General features: G+C 38.1%; 1 protein-coding gene across 1 annotated transcript in view; it reads right to left on the reverse strand.

The window, feature by feature from the left end:
• Window positions 1–22,778, reverse strand: part of LOC140305800 (glutamate receptor ionotropic, NMDA 2A-like) — a 95,876-nt gene that overhangs the window by 68,011 nt on the left and 5,087 nt on the right. The window contains exons 3-4 of the mRNA XM_072384789.1: window positions 4,243–4,467; window positions 3,987–4,145 (exon numbers count right to left, since the gene is read on the reverse strand). Coding sequence (XP_072240890.1) covers window positions 3,987–4,145; window positions 4,243–4,467 — 384 coding nt within the window. The remainder of the gene's footprint in view (window positions 1–3,986; window positions 4,146–4,242; window positions 4,468–22,778) is intronic.

Consider the following 22,778-nt stretch of genomic DNA (forward strand, 5'->3'; position numbering starts at 1 on the left):
TCATGATACATTTATCCCAAAGGGTAACCTTATTGAGCTGGGATAGGCTCCAGCCCACCCGCTACCCGACTGACGGATTGACGGTATAGAAAATGGATGGATGGATGGTAACCTTATTGATTTGCTCACTTAAAAGTTTAAATTCTCACAGAGTAGCTCACAAAGTCTCCCTGCTTTCTTCTTTCTAACCTATAAAATGCCAACCAGAGCATCCTAGAATTTACACATATAGTTCAGGCCACATAGGAATTTTGACACTTACATAGGTTTTTTGTACAGCAGCAAACCGAGCCTGAAGAACAATAAAGAAAGAAGGAAAAAAAGGTAACTGGATTGTACATGCAGTAAAGACCCAGCTATGGGATTGTGTTGGCTTGGGAGGTACATCTTAGGTAGGGTGAGCTATCAAATATTATCTTGATGAAATTCATGTCTAACCTTACTTACCAAGAAATTAGAAAAATTCAACCATTTTATTTTTTTTGCTTCCAAAACACAAACGTTGTGGACCAAGAGGTTTTCACGATAGGAAAAACAAAACCCCAGCTGCTGCTGGTTTAGAAAAGACAGTTTAAAAGCAGATCCTAAAAAAAAATATCCCAACAACAAGGCCTGGCTGGAATTGGAAATCCAAAACAACTAACAACAAAATCCTTTGTTTAAAATGAACGCCACCAGCCCCAACTCAGAGGTAGCTTAAACTATTCAAATCCACAGAGTATAATCATACTTAGAAGGCCCACGGTGTGCAAACCCAAGTTTTTATCTTCGAAAAAGAGTTATTAAAGGTTTCAAAAAGAGTTGCTGCAGCTGTTTACTGGCCTCCACAGTCAGTGCTGTTTATCAGTTTCCAGCAGTGTCTGTTTCTCACAGTGATGAGTCCCCCTGAATAGGTGATAAAAATGACTGTTGAAAGCCTTTACTTGAAATACATGACATAATCATGACAGCTAAATTTGCATTTTGGCAGCTTAACACCACTTTAACACCAAGTATGTAATACTTGTGGTGCCCACCTTCTATGTATGTCTATTATTTTAGAGCACTGCCTGCTTAAAAAATATCTGTATTTTCTTGGCATCACCTTTCTCCTGTTTTTTTCACTTCATAAAGCAAATCCTGTCTGGAAAATTACTCAGCCCAATTGAGGTACTCAAGGTACTAAGTGATGAGCAGCTTCTTTCATGCCTCAAGAATAAGCTTGATTTGAGAGAATGTACATGTATTTGGCGACACAAAGTGCAGGGTCATTGGGAATTGTTACAAGCCCGCTGTGACTCATTTTCATCCTTTAGATTATCACTACACCACTGACTATAGGTATGAAAGCCACAGTTACACAGTCAGGACATATTACACAAAGCCAGATTTTCCTCAGAGCAAATTATGTTGGATGCTTTTGGGCTGTCTGTTTTGGAAGTATTCACAACACTGATGCCTAATTGTGTCTAATGTTGTGAAATCAAAAAAATAGCTAACAGAGCTGAGAAATGTCCTGAGACGAGGTCATTTGTGACATCGCAGTGTTTGTGTCAAGCGCCTTCAGTGAGAATCCTCACCATCTCTGTCAAAAACTGTATTTGTCCCAAGTACCAAGAAAGAAGGGAACACGTTGCAGAACACCTTTATGTTTGATACTGAAGTGACTCATTGTCTAATCAGACAGTTGAGAGAAAAATAACTGTCACGGCTCTGACTAACAATTAATCCGTTCAGCAAACATTGCAAAGCTTTTCAGAGTCTTTCTCCTGCAGCTAAATTTCACTGTTATGAACCATAAAATTTAACATGCTAACTGATCTCTGTAGATTCTGAGATGTAGCGCTTGGGGGTTTTTGCAGTTTGTCTGATCATAGCACTGTTTGACCTTGGACGTCCACTCCTGTGAAGATTAGCAACTGTCTTGAACGTTTTCCACTTGTGAAAAGATGGACTCCAAAATGTCTGAAAATAACCTTATAGCCCCTCCCAGATTGATGGGCAGCATTAATTGTCTCTCTAAGATCACTGCTGATGTCTTTCCTCCTTGATCCCCCTTGATTCTTTGTAATCTAAAACCTTAGTTTACCGAGGATATAAGAATATATATGAACAAGCCTTTAAAAAAAATGAAAGCAAAGAGGCAGACAAAAGAAGGGCTTGTTGCATATTATGTTTTTCTCATGGCCTTCCATGTGATTCTATACAAGTATAGCGCTTAATCGATTCCTAAATTAAAGTATCTATGAATATCATAGATACTTTAATTTAAACAGACAGGAACTCTATAGAGATATACCAGAATATCATAATGCAGTAAAGGTATGGCTGGCTGGAAACTAAACCCATGTATTATCTGATATGGGTGTTTTCCTTCAAAAATGGCCAACAGATGAAAATAATCCTTGGCTGTTGCCCTAATCATAACTGGAGAAAAAGATTAAGGGATTATTTGCAACTGAAACCTGGATAAAGATCAGATAAAGATGATCACGACTGTCCTCTCATATATTTTCACTCACTTACTCTACTCCTTTTTGAACAACCATTTACACACAAAAAAAAGGCAGTGCTTTTTCAGTTACTTGCTGTCTCAACGAGCTTCAGTACCTTCCTGACAGTTGGCTGTTTTGGTAAGAGACAACGAACACTCACCGATCTCACCTGGTAGCTGCCAAAATGACCGTACGCTTGAACTTTTAGCCACCAAGCCGTACAATTAGAGCAGTCGGGGGCTAAGTACCAGGTTTAATGGTGCATAAACAGCAGCGATTTAATGCGAGAAGTGCTAATTTATTTATTTTCCCCATCATTATATACTCAGTGGGGAAGTTTAAGTCACTGACCTTCACGTTGCAACTGCACTCCTCGCACCTTTCAAGCCAAGTCTCAAGTCTCCCTCACCTCTCCCCCTCTCTGTCTGTTCTTTTTTCTTATCTTTTCTCACAAATACACATTCGCTGCATCCCCCATCAACTTGTACTTCAAAAGGGTGCCGTATTGCTGCAGTTATTGGTTCCTGTGTTTTGGCCTCTGTGCCCTGTGAGATTTAAAAGCTAAAGAGCCAGTTGAATTTTATCAAAGCTTCTTCAGACTGTCTGTCAGTCAGCGAGGTCCACTGTGAGTACCAAAGAGAGAGTTCAGATAAGAACCTTGTGCTGAGCATCACACAAAAATAAAACAAACAAAAAAACACATCAAAAAGGATATCTTTTACTCTCTTATCATCTCTTTTCTGTCTTAAAAACTAGAAATAAATTTTTTTGGCATCCTGCTACGCAGTGGACATCATACTGCTACATAAAGCTTGGGGTGTCTTTATGTTCTATTTTGGCTTTGCATAGCCCAGATTTAGACCAGGCAGATGATACATTATTACATATTTAACCAATGCTTGATTGTGTGATAAAATAAAAATGATGTACCGGAGAATGCTGTATGTTCTATGGAACGGCGTCCACTGACCGTATGAAATGCTCCCAGACAGCCATTTTCTAATGCACAGCATTCATTTATAACATACACAACTTCAGCACATCCATTAGACAACCAAAAGCGTTAACATTCATCAAAAGCATTTTTTTTTTTCATTTTTCTTATACGTACGAAATAAAGACATAAAGCGAATTTCTAAAGAATAAAAAAATAGAGAATGTTAGTGTGACTATAGTTAGTGTGACTTCCAATTTTTTATGCTGTAACCCAATGGATTATAGTGAATTATTAGCTTCATTTCAGGTGGTGTGAGCTCCTAAATACCACATCTATCAGTGAAATAAGTGTCTGATTGAACTGCAAACATGTCATCTGCAAAACCTGTGGGATGAAAAGCATTAACCTTCAGCAGCTGAAGCGTGCACAGAGGAGCAATTACAACACCCTGCTCTCATTTCCAAACACTTTGTACATAGATAAATATAGATAAATATAGATAATAGGGGGAGTTTGTTTTACAGGTCATTGTGTGTGCATGGGCTAGTCATGTGTGCATGTGTAATGTTACTCACCTTGTCAGCCATAATCATAGAGGAGCCTCCGTGAACTCCCAGGACCGGAAGTTGTGTCTGAACAGATAGGAAGTCAAGTATCTGGGCTATGGCCTCCTGATCAGTACCGTCAGCAAACACGATGCCATGGAGACGAGTGCGAGACAGAAGCTCACACACCTGAGGACACATCAAAGCAAAAACTAAGGTCTTTGTGTATGCAATAGACAGTATGAATATGTTTGTAATAGAGCAGAATGTGTACTGCAGTTCTAACCTGTGTAATCACAGACTTTGGGTCTGTCTGATTAATCCTCAGTGTGACCACAGAGACATCAAGGGGGTCATCGGGGCGCTGAGGTGGCCGGACTTCCTGGTCGGAAACTGGGCGTGTCTGGCCAAGGATAACCCCCACACTGAGCCCAGGGGGCTTTTGGGATGCCACGGGCACCATGACTGAGGAGAGTAGGAGCAACATCCAGGCCACTACACCCATCATACCCTGTAAAACACAAAAGTCAAAACTGAATTCAAATCCCTGTCTTATGTTGTTACGATGCCACAACAGGTTGGTGACATCATAACAATACATAATAATGGCACAATAATGTAATTATCATGACAGCTCTCCGTATAGCATAGCAACTTATCGTATGATTAACTTTGTGTTTGCATGCATATTCAAGCATAAGACCGTGCCACAGTTTGCAAAGTGGTCAACGTGGCTGGAAATGTTTGGGTCACTGAGTGTTCCCGCTGACTTAGATATGGATTCATGAAGCGTTTTTTTTTTTTTAACAGCGGCTAACTCTAACGAACAGAAAAACAACAGGCCAAGGCACCTGTGGCTTCCTTTTCTGATTGTTTCTGTTCTCTCATCTCTTTGTCACAGTCTCACCGTGTAAAGAGATCAGAGAGCACCTGCACACATGCATTTAGAGATAGAAAACCTGGTAAAAGTGAAGGTGAATGTGTTACTTGAGGCTAATAGATATTTTCAAAGTCAAACCCTGCAGCTCATAAGTTTAAGCCAGTTTTAGGAGCAGAGCCAATTAATTGTAACAAAGGAATCTCTACTCATGAGCTACAGGTTTAACTTCTATTTAAGAATAAACAATCTATTCTTTATTTTGGTTATGTGGTTGTTTTATAGTGTTCATGTAGCACAATCTGTACTGACATAACATATATGATGGGGGATTAGTATATGAAGTTGTAAGAAAATGTATATAAAGAAACTTAGTAGCATTAGATAGTAATATCCTAGCACCATTTTCTTTTGTATTCATGTATTAGATGGCGTGCTCATACTTTCCTTGTGTTGTAATACATGCAAACTATCACATGTTGTTGTTTAATTGAAACAAAATAATACTTTTGAAACTAATTAAAATCTCCATTGTATAGTCAACAGAATATATGAGATTCTCTTGGATTCTGAAAGACAAAGTCCAGCAAGTGTTGCAAAACGACCCCCCAGGGTTAGTCAAACATCGACTTGTATTCATCCTCAAGAAATGGAGACCAAGACATGTGACTTGCATTTGTTTACTGGAGTGAGCTTAAAGTGTAAAACCAAAAATTACTTGATTGGCATAAACCGATGCAAAGAGCATACTGTCCTCTTTCTGTCCTCTACTGTTTGACATCACTGTCTGTGTCAAAGAAAGTGACCATTAGAAGATCATGGTTAAACCTATTTCCACCAAAGCTCATATAGGGCTTCATGAGATGCCCCAAATCTTTCTTCCAGTGTTTGTCTTTATTTAACCATAATCTATGCCTTACAGCAGTTTAAATTTTCAGTAAAGTGTCAGCGAGTAATAGATAAAATTACCCTGAAATAAATGCGATCCGATTTTATTTCGTTTATGGAGTAGAAGGGGAAAGATTCCCAGTTGCTACGGGCACACAAATGTCTACATCAATCAATAACATTTACTGAAATTACAAATTAACTAGTCTTTTCACTTCATATCTAAAACTAAGTGTCAGTCTAATGCCGAGGACTCTGAGATCCTGTTTTCAGTTTCAGCATATTCTGTTACCTATTCCTGTAATGTGAGCAGATCTAAAAGAAGCAGATGAGAAGAGGAAATGCAGTGTGAAATGCCTTGGGCTAAATGAGAGCTAATGAAACCATGATGTGAACGCTACAGTGCATCTCAGCCAATTTCTTACACCACCACAGTCCAGTAGAGCTGAAAAAAAACGCAGGAGGAAACATCACATCTCCAAAATAAACCTACTCTCTGGATTTCTTAATCCACCCCCTTCTTGTTTCCTGTCTGCGCAACGTACCTGCTAATCATCTCTATCAGTGCACTTTTTCCTCCTGTATTTCTTCTTTCTCTTACTTTGCCAATCTGTCTTTCTGGCTTGGTTAGTGTGTATATGATCCTTATCATCTCACACCCGGTCTAATCAGGCCAGTTTGTCAAGTCAGTACTTTCTCAGCTTGCTCTCTCTGCCCCGGTGCCCTCAGTCTAGCCTCCAGCTCCAGCAGCACTTAACATACGCCGCTAAATCACACACCGCTACACTCCTGTCCCAGGGAATTAGTGTCTGCTCTAACCAACAGGACAAGACTATGCTAACTTTCCCTTGAGTTAACATCAGGGATAAGGTAACTAGGAGCCAGGATGGACTGCGCCATAGTTTACAAAATGGTCAATGTAGTTGAAAAAGTTTGGGTCACCGAGTGTCCCCGCTGCCTTATAGGATTAACATTTGTGCTTAATGTCATACAGTCTGCGCTGACTACTGTTTGAAGCTTCCAAATGAGATGTCATGAGATGTAAATGTGTTCCTCTGTGGTAGCATTTATGCTAATATAGCCGCAATACCAAAAAAAAGCAAAATCTTAATAATGTCATAATATTCAGTGGCATAATATTGCTGCATCCTGCCAACACTCTTTAAAAGTGTCTTGAGAAGGAAAGGATAGTTTTTTTGTTCTGGGTTTTTCTTCCACAAGGCTCCTGCATTGTACAAATTTGCCTCTAAGCAGTAAATACATCTTCTCAAAAAGTGTTATTTTTGTGGCAAAGTTACATCTAGATGAGTGAAAATGATGTCTTTCAAGGCCAGAGACAACACACCAAATGCTCAAGTGGAAGCTGGCGCTAAGAGGCCCTCAAGCTGCTTCATTGACTATAATTAAGAGCACGCCTTTTGAGCACACTGTAACACAACCCAGACTGATTTTGCTTGCATATAAGCACATTTTCAACTATATTAGCCCTAACTCTTATTAAATAAAGCTCTTGTGGGTGTAATTGCTTAAATATATCAGCCCACAAATTCATTCTTTCATTCATCGCCAATGAAGCAGCTCCACACAGTATCTCGAGATGACAACACAAATTAGGACCTTGGTTAAAGGATAATTTCCATATAATAATGTAGCTTATAGTGATACTCCATCCCAGAGATCCTTGTACTGTATCTTCTGTAGGCTTGTAATTGGATTTTAGCAGATTTGGCGGTGAGTCACCTGCTCATTTAGTTTACTTTAGTTGTTTAGACAAAATGGGGCTGAATATTCAAATATTTTGGGCGTGGATTTATTGCAGCTTCCCTCATGCAAAGGGAACATGTAATGCATGTTTTTCTTAAAGCTTGCAGAATTTTCTTCTGTTTCAGTGTTTTCTTAACCATTTAGTCTGCATGAAATAAACCGTAGCCGACCAAGAGCTGAACACTGAATTATTAGATTATATTTAAAATGTATCAGTAGGAGAGAGGAAGAATACAAAAGCAAATCAGTAATAAAAAAAAAAAAGTCAGATAATCTCCCGAGCTCCCTTCTATCGTTCTGTGGTTACAGTATTGTTCCCTTGACTCAGCAGCGATGTTATATAAGTTCCTGAGAAACATGTTGTTGAACTCGTTTCCACACAGGAGCTGTTAGAAATAGTCAAACTAAACATAAACAATAAACCCACAAACAGTCTCATGGTTGAATAATGTAGTAGTATCATGTCATCATTCTTTTGTTTGTTATGGCACAGCCACTGGGGGAGAACGCAACAACAACTGCGACAGCTAAAGTAGTATTTTTCTACCTCCCTTTCTGTTCATAGTGCTGTGAAAGCATTTTTTACTTCAAATTTGTTTTTCTCTTTTTTTTTCTGGCTTGCAGTTTGATTTGTTAATCACTATAAAACCCAGTTCTAAACTCCGGGATGAAGGCAAAGATTCATGTACATATTTGAATTGGCAATCTGCATGAAATTAGCATCTGATTCGCTAAAGCAGTGGCTAATTATCAGTAACTGGGACTGTCTTTTAGGGGCATTCTGCACAGACACAAGATCTGCAAAGATGTTGTTTAGCACTGAAATGGGGATACAGAGGAGTAATAAATCAAGAAAGAAATCAGTCTGTAACGCTATCAAATGTTTGAAAAATACTAGTTCAAGTTGCAACAATTCAGTTAATAATACAATCCTCATAAGGCATTACTTTAGAAGATGTCAAGTTTGATCTCTCATCTCATTGATCTTCATCTGGTTTTCACCACAGAAATTGTTCAATGTAGTTCTTGTGTTTTTTTTATGCTGTTTTTCAAAGACTCAGTAAGTAGTTTTTATCTTTCCCATCCAAACCTGTAACATGTTATCTCAAATCAGAGAATTGTCCCCATGTCAGTGACGCTGAAATACGATGCATCCAGTATCCATTTTGCCATTTACTCAGTCCTTAAATACTAAACACATGAATGAAGAATAGAGGCATACTTCACTGACTGCACACAAACTGCTTCCACACCATTGTACCTGCTTGATAAATAACTACAAATAAAAATAAGTAACAAATCAAGTGATTTTTTAAAGATGGTTTTTTTTATATTTGTACAGAACTTGTCAACAACAGCAAAGTTAGCAGTGTTATTCCAAGAAGCTACCAGCCGGTGCATAATGCCTGTTTGATGATAATACAAACACATCATTTGCGAGAGCCATTTTTCACAAAGGTACACTCAAGTGTATTTTGTTGCTTTTCAATTTACAGACACAAATAATAATACAATTTTTGTTGTTTATTCACTCATAAAAAGACAGTAGCTTCAGTGGAGAACAGTCCACAGTTGTGTCTGCTTGGAGAGATTCGGCATAGAAGTTAAAAGAAGACTTGGCCACCCACCTTTATTGTTTCTTAGTCTTATTTGGCTGCTACAGAGCTGTGAGAACCTAACTAGGCACGTCACATTATCCGCAGTCTGTGCTAAGCTGCATGTCAGTGGGGAAGAGAAATTTTAAACAGCTTTCAGATGGTGGTGTGACATCTTCAGGGGCATGTTTCAGAGGGATAATGTTTTGAAAGGTTTGGAATTCTTGAAAAAAAAGAAGAAAAAAAAACCTTGCTTTTGGCTAGTTTAATTCTTCATTAAGCAGTATTAGTTTGATAAGCATACATCAGAAAATGTATTTTATTTCCTCTATGTACTTGTATATCCACAGGAAGAGAATACATAGTTTAGAGAGCTGGTACGTGGCAAGAGTAAAACATGAGATTTTCCCATCGTGGCAAGACAGAAACACTAATGCGTGACTGATAGCTGAGCTGCAAACAGGCACCAACTTCTTTGGCATGCAACAGGCGTTGCTGAGTGAGGTGAGCATGTCAGGTAAAATCCTTCAGCAGCAGACAGGTGATGGCAAACAAGGGCATCTGCCTTCATCGTGGTAACAAGACACAATCAAAAGTGTAAAGGGTAACAGAAATTACATGCTGCAAAAGGACCATTTTTCTCATCTTCACTAAGAAGAAAAAAAGAATGAAGAGATTTTTGTTTCTTCTTGCTCAAACACAAAACATATGCATGTACATCCATGCCTTGTGATAGATTCCTATGGGATAATGCTGAAAATGCATGAAGGATAGTTTGCTGTGGTGCTTTGGAAATACAATTATTGCACCTAATATGCTTGCTGCATGTTCAGGGTTCGTAATGTGTACAGAGAACTGGGAACATTTGTGAGATGTGAGCCTTAAGAAGATGAAGGGTTTGGAGAGAAACTCTGACAGACAAATAAATATTGAGTAGACATACAGACACACACACACACACTCCACATTTAAAGGGCTCATAAAATGTCTATGAGACAGACAGCTTAACATTCATCCAAACTGTCATTTAACATTTATTCAGTTTCAAATCACAAAAATGATATTGAAAAGTCACTGGGGGTATCCACTTACATTTTCCGACTCTTCATATAACATCTGCGTATGTCAGCATATACCAAATATGCATAAAAGTAAATAAATATCTCAACATGAAGACTGAAAACATAGAAAAAACAACCAGCAAAAAAGAAAAAAAGATTCAGGAGATGTAGGCAGAGGAGATAAACAGAATAAAGATCTGGTTGAGAAGACTGAATCTATCACTTGTAGATCAAAGACTAGGCGTAATGACAAGGGGAGGATCGCTCCTCTTGTTAAATAATTGGGTTGCTTTAATGACAATAAACCACTAATGAGGTCCTTTTCCATCTTAGCCTGCCTCCAGACCTCTGAATCTCTGCCACATCACTGATTTGTTCAGTGATATTAAAAATGATGGCTTTGTGCTGCCAGCTGGAGATTTGAATTATAGTGAGGCCAACCCATTTTAATGGGAGATGATGCTCTGATGGAGGTTTATGATTAAACCTCTGTAATAAAAACAAATTGCGTAAATAACAGGTATCTAATCTTTTTTGCATAGTTAGCCACACTAGAGATGAATTAAAAGTAAATAAATCCAAAGGAATTGGACAAACAGATGGCGATAAGTGTTGATGAGATGAGTGCAGCACTAAGATGCTGAAAATCAAGAAATAATGACAAAAAAAAAATCAACATACTGGTTTATGCGAGAGTGCCAGCAGGACGTTGCTTCCAGTGTTGAAAAATGTAATCAGTTCTTCATTTTATATTGCTCACCGAAAAAAGTCATTACGATGCGACTGCATCCATACCCACACGCTGCATCTTTTGCATTTAACATGAGCAGGAACGAAAAACACAACTTTGTGATTTAACAAACAAGCAACAACTGGGTGAGCTTATTGATCCAGTGGTAATTCACGCTCTGGGCTCTTCCAAAGGTCTTAAAATACTAATTACATGTAGCACAAAGCAAACTGAGTGGAACCACTTCAAACTTCTATGGCGTAGCATATCAAACATGTTGCACACGGACGTGAACGGCCCTTTAATTTGCCAATGCTCCACGTCTCCCACCAAAGTTTCATGAAATTTGACAAAATCTTGTTAGCAAACTGCTATATATAATAATGGTCACATTCCTCACACCCCTCGCTTATAAGCACAGGCTATATTTTCAGAAATAAATGAGTAACACTTTTGGATAATCAAAACATTTTGATACATTGTTTAGTGGTATTCAATAACAACGACAAAACAAGACTTTGATATAGAAAAATAAGGAATACAGAGACAAAATGTGTGTGAACATAATTACTAGCTGCCTGTGAATCAGTTTGAATTAAATGGTAAATGATGCTAGCTTTGTCTAGGTTCTTCAAAGCGCTTAACAGCATTTCTTTCTTTCTTCTTTCCACGATGCAGTGCTTTTTAAAAAATCTACAATGACACTTCCATGTCAAAGTTCACTGTCTTGTGAAAGCACACTTCAACAATGGGGACTGAACCATCGACTTGGAAGATGACCACTCTACTAGCTGAGTTATAGCTACCCATTTACTTATTCCAACAAAATTAATTAAAAAAACTTGTTCCTAATTTTCAGAATTCATGTGATCAGAATAAACCAATAAACATCTGTTTGACTACATGAAAAGATGCAGACTTATTCAAACAGGGAAAAAACAAGCAAACAGTCTGAGAGTATCAGAAATTCTTCCATTTCTATAGGCTACATGGCAATCACTAAATATACCGAAATCCCTGTTTCAACCGTTTCTGGTGTCAAAAAGAAACTTTCTAGCTGTTGCCAAGAGAAAACTCAATGAGCAAAGTCTGCGAAGGTTTGTGCAGATTTTTGAAAAAATAAAAAACATCACAGAAGACACAGAATTAAAAGAGCTCAGGGAAGATCCAGAGCAATCAGCTGTGGTGGTTTCATCCTGTACAATACACTGCACACTGAGCCGAGTGGGGCTCTATGAGCAAAGGGAAAGGCCGACCACTAGAAAAACCAATGACGGGAAGGAAATTCACAGATAAAGGTTTTGGGGTAATGTTTTATAGACAGAGGAAACAAATGCCAGTTTGTTTATCGGATGATAAAATGAAGCACGTGAAAAAAAAGTCCCCACCCACAGTAAACCACGGTGGAGGGTTTAAAATGCTGTGTGGCTGACTTACTGCCTCAGGTACTGGAAAGAAAAATGTGTCAAAGGAATGATAAAGACTGGTTTATTTCAAATTATTAAGACAATCTTGTGCTTGCAAAGCTTTCTTACTCCTATGTCAATACTTATGGCCAGTTTTGATGTTTTTAATGTCAACCACTGACTGCCTGTGTCTATCTATTAAAGCAGGCTGGTGAATTATTTTAATCATACTGAAAAATCAAAAGCACTGCAGCATGATGTAGAGTACTGCTAGTAAAGATACTTTCAAAAATATCCCAAACAACAGATTTTAACCTAAATTAAATGCATGTTCAGAAAGCTGCTGGGATGTTAGGAAGCATTCAGTGCATATAAACATCTAGCATGCACAGCAATAGAAGCAATGAAGAATGAGAAAATTGTTAATCGAAAATCTCTGAAAATATCCCTGCTAATATTTAGCAAAATCACTAGAATGAGGTATCAATGTCATGTTGAGTTTAAAGGAAGGACAACAAACATTTAGATATAGATAACATGACATTAGAATAAGACTTTACAGTAATAATGAGGTTTAACTTTCAAACCATATCCTTAACGTTTGTTCTGACCTGGTAGAGCCAAGGTTTACATTTCCAGAGACTGTGTCATTATCCACCGACCGAGACACCGGGTTGCAAAGCACAAATGCTTGTTGTCCTATTTCTTATCATACTGTAGTAGAAAGGGCTTGTTTGAAATATCACATATTTATCAGTTGATTGCTGATGTAAGTTCCAGTTGCTTTCCTGCTTGTCCTCGATAAAAACGCCCGTCTGCTCCCTAGATAGTCTTTTAACAGCCCAACAGCCTTTTTCCACATCAAAATTTCAGCATCGAAGGGAAATGTGTGTACAAGTGTTAGGCATAGAGACTTTTGGCAGATTTCGTCTGCTATTTTTGTGGATGCTAGTGTTATGCGTGGAACAGGAGGGCATAGAATGTCCTGTCATTTATATTCCATTGCTAATAAATACAAATAACAGGAACGAACACCGAGAAGAGCTTGTTCCCTCATTAATTTGGGGACAGCATTTAAGCTTTGTTGTTTTTGTTCGTGCCTACATCTATATTTGTGTGTCTATGTGCTTGACTTGTGATTTTTAGTAGCAGTTTGTCAACCAAGAGAAAGAAAAAAATGGCTGTGGACACTTAAAGGTGAGAAAGAATGAAGATTGAGCAAAAAGAACAAAACATGAAGCTGTGCAAAAGTGGGGAAGTGCATGGCTTCTCAGGCTGTACAGCTCATTTACTTACTCTGGACAGATGGAATATGCCATAAGGTAGCAAGATAAGCTCAATTTCCTTTAAATAACAATCGCATTTTACCGTGCTGTATTTATTATGTATGAATCTCAAGCTGTGAGTGTTTGCCTATGCAATAATTATCTTGTTATTTCAAGAGTTCAGACTGTAATGTTAGAATCAGAGAGTTCTTTGTATAGGGTCGTAGGGGGTGGGGGGGTTCCTTATTTACATCACAAACTATATACAAGAAAATGTATTAATTAAAATGTACATGTTAGAAGTGTAGCAAACCCCAAACTGCATAAACACCAGGGTTGCAATAACATCGTACAAAATGTTGAACTGAGACTGAAGCATGCTCTTGAATCTACGATGCAATTTTTCCTAGCTTTCAATTATTGAAAGGACCTGAAACATTAAAAAGAAACGTGACAGTTGTAGACAATCATTGGTAAGCCTTGTTAGTCAGTCTGATGTAATGACAAAATAAATACCCCCTTTAATTTTTAACCAAAAACCAAAATTGCCCCCATTTTCACGCATGACAAGTGCACCAGTCTCGTGAATGATCTATTATTGATGTGAGTGAAGGCATTTATTAGTCCACCAAATCTGCTATAAAGACCACATATCGTTGCAAATAGTTTGTAGTTTCAGGGTTTCAGAGGGCGTGCTGGGCATATGCACAGAGACTTCAAGACCTCGCCGACATCATTTGGCAAACTGCAAATAAAACGAGGAGAAACATCCCTTTGGTCGACACACCAATCAGATTAATTCTAGTTATAGTTACAATGTCCAAAGCTGAGAGCAATAAAATATTTCTGAGGGTGCACCGTCTTGTGTGACATGTCTAGAATGAGAATATAGATAAATAAGAACAAAACTGTATTTTTAACAGCATGAAGCATATTACAAAATAAACCAGTTGAAAGCACTTTCAGAATTCCATAGCTTTCCATGACTTTTCAAGTACCGCTTCCTCACAAACCTTTAAACCCTCTTGAAAAGTTAGCACATTACAAAAGACACAAATTGCTTCAGGGCATATCCAGCGTATGCTTTGAAGAAGTCCATGAGATTCCTTCTCTTTGCTTCAATTATTCTTAATGCAAATGTAAAAAGAAATACATTTCTGAGTCTTACATTATATGTGTGACAATAAGAGAACAAAAAGCTTAATAAGCCAAGACTGAATGAAGTTCTGTGCCTGTAAGATGCCACGCTCAAAAAGGCAAAAGTTGCATGCTTTTGATTTTCATTTCTAATCCTGATCAGAATACATCAGCCAGCCGTGGAAAAATTTATTTGGACATTGTGATCAAGCCCAGACAATGTTGTGAGTTTGATTTACAGTTTATTTTGAACGTCAATTCACCAACTTGCCTTAAATCTGGCATTTAAATTGCATTCCAATTTTCTAAAGTCTAATTCTTGTTTAAGATGAATGAGAGCAATTTGTATTCAGCCATAACACCAAATTTTTCTTCTCTATCTTCCATCCACCCGTCACTTTGCTATTTAACTGCCTGTCTCTCATGTACAATGACAAGTGACTAAGGCCACCGATCTGCTCAGTAAAGCTATTAACAGAGAGAAAGGATTGTGTGGAGGTGTGCAGAGGTCTCCTTATGTGTAACAGAACGTAACCACTGTGAATCAATCAGGAAATAATGTTTTATTTCTCTGATTTACTGCTTTGATCTGCGACTCACCCTCTGAGCCCTGTAAACACCGCTTTTACACAGATTGCGGCTTATTCAGTAAAGAGTGGCCAAGTTAGAATGTTGTGTGCTGTACATTCTCAGTCATCCAGATCGTGGTAATCCTAAATGCTTTGAGGGCAACTGGGATACTTTTCTTGGGTTTCTGAATAAAGCATCGTCTCAGACTGTTGTGTTTGGAAGCAGCCATGGAAAACTGTGGCTCTGCACACCTTTAAGTCTGCCAAAAATGTTAAAATATGCATCTGTATGTATGTATATGAGACAAGCAAAGTTAAGCATCCCATGATGACAGAGCATGTGTGCTCAGGCTGAGCACCGGCCTGGTTTAACCCTGATAGTGAGTATGCTGCTTATTTGACTAGTCAGTATTGTATGAAAACAAGCTCCTGTCTTGAATTATTTCTCCGTAAAAGTAAACCTACAATGCTGGACCTATCAAAAATAAGACAACACAAGATTGCGTCTGTCTTCCTATAAGTTTTTCTAAATTAATCATCATCTCATGTCCACATAATCCACATCATATTGTGAATATCGGCTGTACATAAAAGACGGAGTAACTGTGATGTCACCCATTACTTTTTGGAAACCATAAGCTTGTAAATAAGCTGTTGCCATCATGTGTTTCTGGTAGAGGTGACGTGCAGGAAAAGGATTTGACTGTGAATCCACACCCAGGAAGTAGCAGCTGTGGCACTTACCTGACACTCAAAGTAGCCACACCCATCACAAACCACACACCTATGTCACTGTTCAATCTGGACGCGTCCAGAACGCTGGAATTGACCTCCCAGAGTGGCAAACGATTCAACATCGCTGTTGTGGCAGTGGGAGTCTTACAAATGAACATCTTCTTAAATACACCAAAGGCTGCTGGTCTCAACTGGGATTTTTGCAATCTTCCAAATAATCTGTGACGTGATTTCTGGCCATTAACATCTGGTCAGAAATCGGGCTTCCTGATGTTAATATGCACCTCATTTGGACGTCATGAAGGTTCCCAAAGCAAAGCCTGAAAGCATATAAAAGGTTTGATGCCCGGTCATACACCAAAGAGGGATTTGTCTGCAAGATAAAGGTGACAAAGACTCCAATCGACATTCTGGTTGTATAGAGACGACTGTCAACGTGTAGCTATTGAGTCAGGTGTCACCAGAGTACAGACACATGCCAAATGTCATTTAATGAAACAATACTCTTCGTAAGTTAGATAAAAAGCTGTCATGGAGGAGGAAATTGGCTACGGGGATCCCAGCTTTATGCCATAAAGTTGGCAATTTCAATATGGCGGTTACTGGGGTTGATATGCTTTTGGCTCCAGCCTTAAACCTTTTTATTGATTTCAAACCTTTTTTTTATAAAAAAAAAATCATATGATCGAAGGTGCCATTCAAAAACTCTCCATAATTAGATTAAAAGTTTATCACTGAAACCTGGTTTTTTGATGTGTTGCTCCTTGCATGTCGAGAGCCACACTTGGCAGGCAAAGACAAAAGTTTTCATATTTTCACATCCACCAGATGCATATCAGGCTGTGACAGGGAGTTTTACACCTGGCATTATGTATTTTGGATGATCTACAGCTGTTTGGGAATATCTTTGGCCTGTGCATCATTCTACTGGCAGAGTCCTCGACAAGATCATGCAGACAAAAAATAAAGAACTGACAAGACTGGACACAAAAACACAGTGTGATCAAGATCCAGTTTATATGAAAATCTGGGGGAAAATCTCCACATGTTTAAGACTTCCATGTTTCATGATGCCTTAAAAACTTCAAGCATATCATTCACTTTGCTCTCAATTAATTTTTTTATCAACTACAAGGGGCAAATGCTTTGTGTGATTTTCTACCTTTTTCTCTCGCACCACAATTACATATTTTTGTGCATTTATTGGTGAGCTATTGCGTTTGAGATTCGGGAGCCAGCCATGTGTTCCAAATATCTGTTTTTAATTTACTTATTTATCAAATCAGTGAGCAGCCCATCCTCAGAAAACTGGTGCACTGAGGTGGGAGTGTAAACATCTACTTCAGCACTTCAGTGCTCTACTTACAGCAAGACCCGGGGTCTACACTATAAAGCCATACAACATACCCAGGGTAACTTCTGTTGTCTGTCTTAACAAGCTAGCTTTTCTAACTCTGGATGTGTACGTGTTCAAGTAAAAGGGGTTGGCACCAGATGGACAAATTACAGACACTGGACTAAAGCTCCACATTGCTTACTAGAACTAAGAAAATGCCTTAAAAATGTTATACAGAGCCCACATCAGGCTAAGAAATACAGCCGATTCCACCAGGAATATCACAGCCACATATTTAAGGTTCTGATTAGATTGGATTCCCTTTGTTATTATTTTAGTTGCAATCATTCAAATGCTCTGTAGACCAAAATAAGAACAAATAGAATAGAATAGAATAGAATAGAATAGAATAGAAAAATACTTTATTCATCCCCCAGTGGGGGAAATTCAAAAATATAAAACAGGTCAAACTAGGGCTTGATTGTTTATGTGAAAGTTCAATTTCTACTACCATGTTAAAGAAAAGGCTTTGTTGTCCAATGATTTTAGCTGTTTTGTAAACAGTGATAAGCTGAACCTCTTAAAGAATGCAAGTACTCTGATACTTTAAATATATTTATATATATATATATATATATATATATTTTAAACCAGTTTGGCAACGAGAATCAAATGTTGCACGAAAAAGTAAAAACAGCAAGATATTGTCGTTTTTCTGTGGTTTTAATAAAGAAAGAATTGACTGTACCTTAAGATATAAGAAAGTCTCCCAGGTATATGTACATACACACAAACACGCATATACATACATGCAAACATCTTGTAGCCATCTGCAAAAATCAATCAAGTTATTCCTCTAGTGGCACACACGCATGGCCCATGCTGGCCCAAATTGTGATTTTCCAATACACACAGTCACCAGAAAATGACCCATGGAAAAACAGCTTATGATTCTCCTGAAAGTATTACAAACACCTGGAAAGGACTGTGTGCCATAGTCAGATGACTCAGTCAGTGGGACTTCAGTGTAACTTAAACTGGTACAGCTAGAGGGTGATTCTGAAACAGAGGTATGAGGTAACCCATCAAGAGCCTGTAGGCATACACGTTTGCAGCCAGAATGACAGCAAGTGACATAATAGCTGGCACACTGCATGGTTATGGGCTATTATGGACCTAATTTTCTAGCCTCTGACTTAGAAAAAAACTAATTCAGAGCAAGCAGCCTTATGCAAATTGATCAAGTGTGATTGTCTATCAAATATTCTAACAGTAAAGCTGTAACATACAAAAATAAAATGAATCAAAAACATCCACAGAGCTGCTGCAGAACGGTGGGCGATGTCTAATCATGACTGTGGAGATGACCTATTACAGCTGACTGGAGGTTGCTTCCATTGCTTCATGGTTTTACAAGTGGCAATTTTGCTAAGCAAATAGCACTGTGCTGGCAATGAAATAGGAACTTTAACATAAATCTTTTGATTGACAGAGTGGGTTTCATTTGAGTAACAGTCACTGAAATGTCAGGGGGCAGGGATCCGCTCTGTGGCATTTAGCTGCGTCTTGCAACCATTTGGGAAAACAGTGCAACGAAACCTCATAACTAGGAGCCTCGGACTTGAAAATACGCAAAGAAAGATAAACTACACTTTCCTGTGCCACTATCATTAGTCATTTCAGCTGAGAATAAGTCAAAGAATTAGCTACAGATGTTAGATGGATAAAAAAAAAGCATCTGCCAAATGCATAAACATAGATGGAAAAAAGCCAAACAAATTTTGCCATGCAGAGTATGTGGCTGAGCCATTACAAAGAACACCATGTATTGTGGGAGCCAGTTTTGGTATACCCAACAATCTGTAGGGAAAAATGGTTTGCTCAGCTGTAAACGTTTAACAAGAAATACTCAACAACTTTAGCATGAAGAAGACACTGTGCAGAGACAGATGTGCTTGTAGAATTACACTGCGTCTGCCAACGATATCTGGAAGGTAGCAATCCAAGGCCACTATTCAGTCTGCCGATAAGCCTGAAATTACAATATGATGTATGCAGCTGACAACAGGGGGAGAGAAGAGGATCATTCAGTCATTCGCTAAATTCAGTAGTTACATTAAAGTGTTTAAAGAAAATTAGGTTTTTTTAACTCGAGATAATTGTTCTGGTAAAAAATACTCAATTTAAAGAAATACCAATGTGCTGCTTTATTATAAAGACAGAGCTTACAATGAATGTGCATTTAGAAAACGCTGTTTAATTTATTTTTCTCTAAAAGCACCATTCAAACCGACGATGGTTTCTTTTGAATTGAAACAGGAGATTATGTCTGTAAATTGACTATCAACAAAGCAATCATTAGTAATGCAACTGCAATAAAGTGAAAATAGTATGAATCTGTCGCATTGCATAATGATTGCGCTGTGATAGCAGTAAAAAGTTTGTCTGGAGCCCCGGGTTGACGAAGTTAAACGTGTACTCAGTCATAAAACACGTATTCTTGGTTTCAGACCCCTAATTCCTTTCAGTCTTTTTCCAATATGCACCTAAATCTCAGTGGTGTGTTCATTTTCTAAAACAGTATTTTCATACAATGTGTATTTGAGGATAAAAAAGAATAACATGAGGAAGAAAATAAAGCTATGCTACTTGAGCTTAAGCTGCCTGATGAAATACCTAATGGACTTAACATCATTGGCACAGTTTGCACTGTGCACACCGTGCCAGCCTTTGGCTTTCGTAATGTAGCTGCTGGGTTATCAAAAGAATTAAATTCAGTGCTCCTCTTATACAGCCTTTTGCCAATGGAATGATGATGTGACAGCAAAAAAATGACTGTGCAGCCATTGTTAACAGAAATACAGACTGTGCCTGTGTTATCTCCTCCCATATAATTATGTCTGATTCCCTGCAAAAAATGTACTAATCATCTCACTCGCATACGGAGCTAATTTTGCCATAACATATGTAATACATGAAATTGTAATCGTGGTAACCACATTTCATGGAAGCAGCAAGACTGCGGCTGCTCACAATGGTCCCTGTCAGAGAATAAAATAAAGTGATGAACTAATTCTGATGCGTTTGGGTGGCTGATCAGCTGCTCATAGCCATTGAAAACTGAATCAATTAGATTTAAGAAGCCAAACGAATGTCTTAACTGGGACACTGTTGTATTAGTCTGAACAAAAATCTGGTTTGTATGAATTTGCATTTTTTTTTGTAAAAGTTAAAATGGCTAAAATGACATGACATTTTCCTCTAACTGAGCAGGAGTTAGAAGTATCATATAGGTAACAACTGGCCTTCCAAATAAGCTTGAAATGTTCTCAGTCTCCAAGCCACAAGTTGGGTTTAGTACTAATAATGCTCATTCAAAATCACAGTATTCAAATTAACACTGACATCAAAAAGGAGATTCATCATCTCTAAGTGCATCTTTGTGCTATGACTGTACTCTTGAAAGATAATATAGTGGATTTATAGCAGCTCCGATAAGCATTTATGACCATTTCTCAAGTGTTGATGATAATAAGATATCCACCCAGAAGTCTCAACCTCGCTCTGCAGTCCCACTCAGCTCCATGGAGTGTTTTACTGTTTTAGTTGTCTGTTCTGCAAATGTACTGGTTAAGATCTATCTCTGTTGTTCTGTTAACCTCATATCCAGACACAACAGGCACCAGCTTTCTTTGATGCTCTGATTAATGAAATGTGTTATCAGTCAGGCACAAATTGACTCAAACAAGTGCAATATATTTCAACGGGTAGCTCCTGTAGTCCAAAACAATCGTTAAAATGAATGCACGCTGGACCCATTTCATTAAGTAACTTGAGACACATCTCTCAAAAAGATTGGTCTTGTTGCTCCAGGTCTGCTTTGTTTCTTATTAAGCAACTGGTTGCTATCATGTTCGCTATAACCTGGTAAGCTTTTCAAGTTGTTTTTAAATGTTCAGTTTACACCTTTGCTGCACAACTATCTCTACTGCAACTAATAGTAACAATATCAATAATAATAACTAATCTATAGAGCTTTAAAATGAACTCATCTGCCAAACAGTTTTAGCTGTAATCCCAGAAAAAACTTTACTTAAAGTGAGCATGAAAAATTCATCGTGCACACATTTGGTTCTCAAATTAGAAAAGGTAATGACTAAGCACTGCTTTTATGATATCATTTTACCTCTTTACAGATGATTCTCTTGACTCCAACCGTGAAACAGCTTTCACTTCTTACCGAGTAGATATGTCTGCTACATCGTGGTCAATACTAAACCACTGAGACATTTTTTCAGGTCCGACGTTCTGTCAATACAGGTCAATAAAAGTCATAAACATCCCTTTAACCTTTAATGCCGCCAACAGTTAAACAAATGATATCATCGATAATGGCATTCTTTGCCTCAGGAAAAGATTTACGTGGACAAGATGAAACAAGTATAAAACACTGATTCAATTAGAGACTTCAATTAATGTTGGCTTTTGAATAAAACTTAACTTAACATTTGAGTGAGTCACTAAATGGCTACAATCCAAAACAAAAATATGCACATGCATTGCACTGAAAACGATAAAGTGTAGGGACGGAATAACATTAAACTAAATATAGTTCTTGAATTAAATGTAATAGTAAAGACTTTTCATCAACCATCCAGCAGGTCTCCATGTTTGCAAACAGGGATTAAGGCTTTGGAAAAGTCCCATTTAAACAAAAGTTTAAAAGTTTTCTAAAATGAAAAAAATACTTGATCATTGGTCACACATGATCCAAACATCTTATTCATTTTAACCTTTAATCAACAGAAACAAGTAGGAAATACATAACTTTCACTGTCTTCACTGACAAACTTAATTGTAACTTAATTGAAGATTTAATGCAGAAACAGCCTCAAACAAAGTTCAGAAAGAGGCAACAAAAGACGATATAAGAAGATATTGATAGGATGTACAAATTGCAGAATTTTGGAAGATTCTACTATCTGCAGATTAACTGGTGTCGGGTGTGGGTGTCAATTTGGTATAAAAGGAGCATCCACCACATGCTTAGGGTTTTCCAAGCAAGCATAGGCTCACCACTTTATGTCAAACACTGAGAATCATTGGTAATTTCCAGAAGAAAATTCTCAGTGCAGAAGTATTTTGGTCTTTTAGAATGGGCAGTGCATAATTTTTTTTGAGATTGAGGATGACTGAACATTTCAGTGTGTACAGGCCAAGGACAGAAGCCACTGACTTGCAAGCGCTCATGTGGGCACTGCATGAGAAACCGTAACACTACCAGTGTAGTTGCAGTCACAAGGGATCGAGAGTGGCTTTAAAAATCCAATTTTACTCAACGCAGCCCACCGTTGCATCCAGAAATATAACCAAAAACTGTAATACATGAGGAGGAAGACACAATGCTGCACAAAAACACAGCCAAGTTTCCTGGACATGAACTCATCTCAGATGGACAG

The sequence above is a fragment of the Leuresthes tenuis genome, unplaced genomic scaffold (assembly GCF_036924035.1).
Source record: "Leuresthes tenuis unplaced genomic scaffold, fLeuTen1.0.hap1 SCAF_4, whole genome shotgun sequence".
NCBI classification, from domain to species: domain Eukaryota; kingdom Metazoa; phylum Chordata; class Actinopteri; order Atheriniformes; family Atherinopsidae; genus Leuresthes; species Leuresthes tenuis.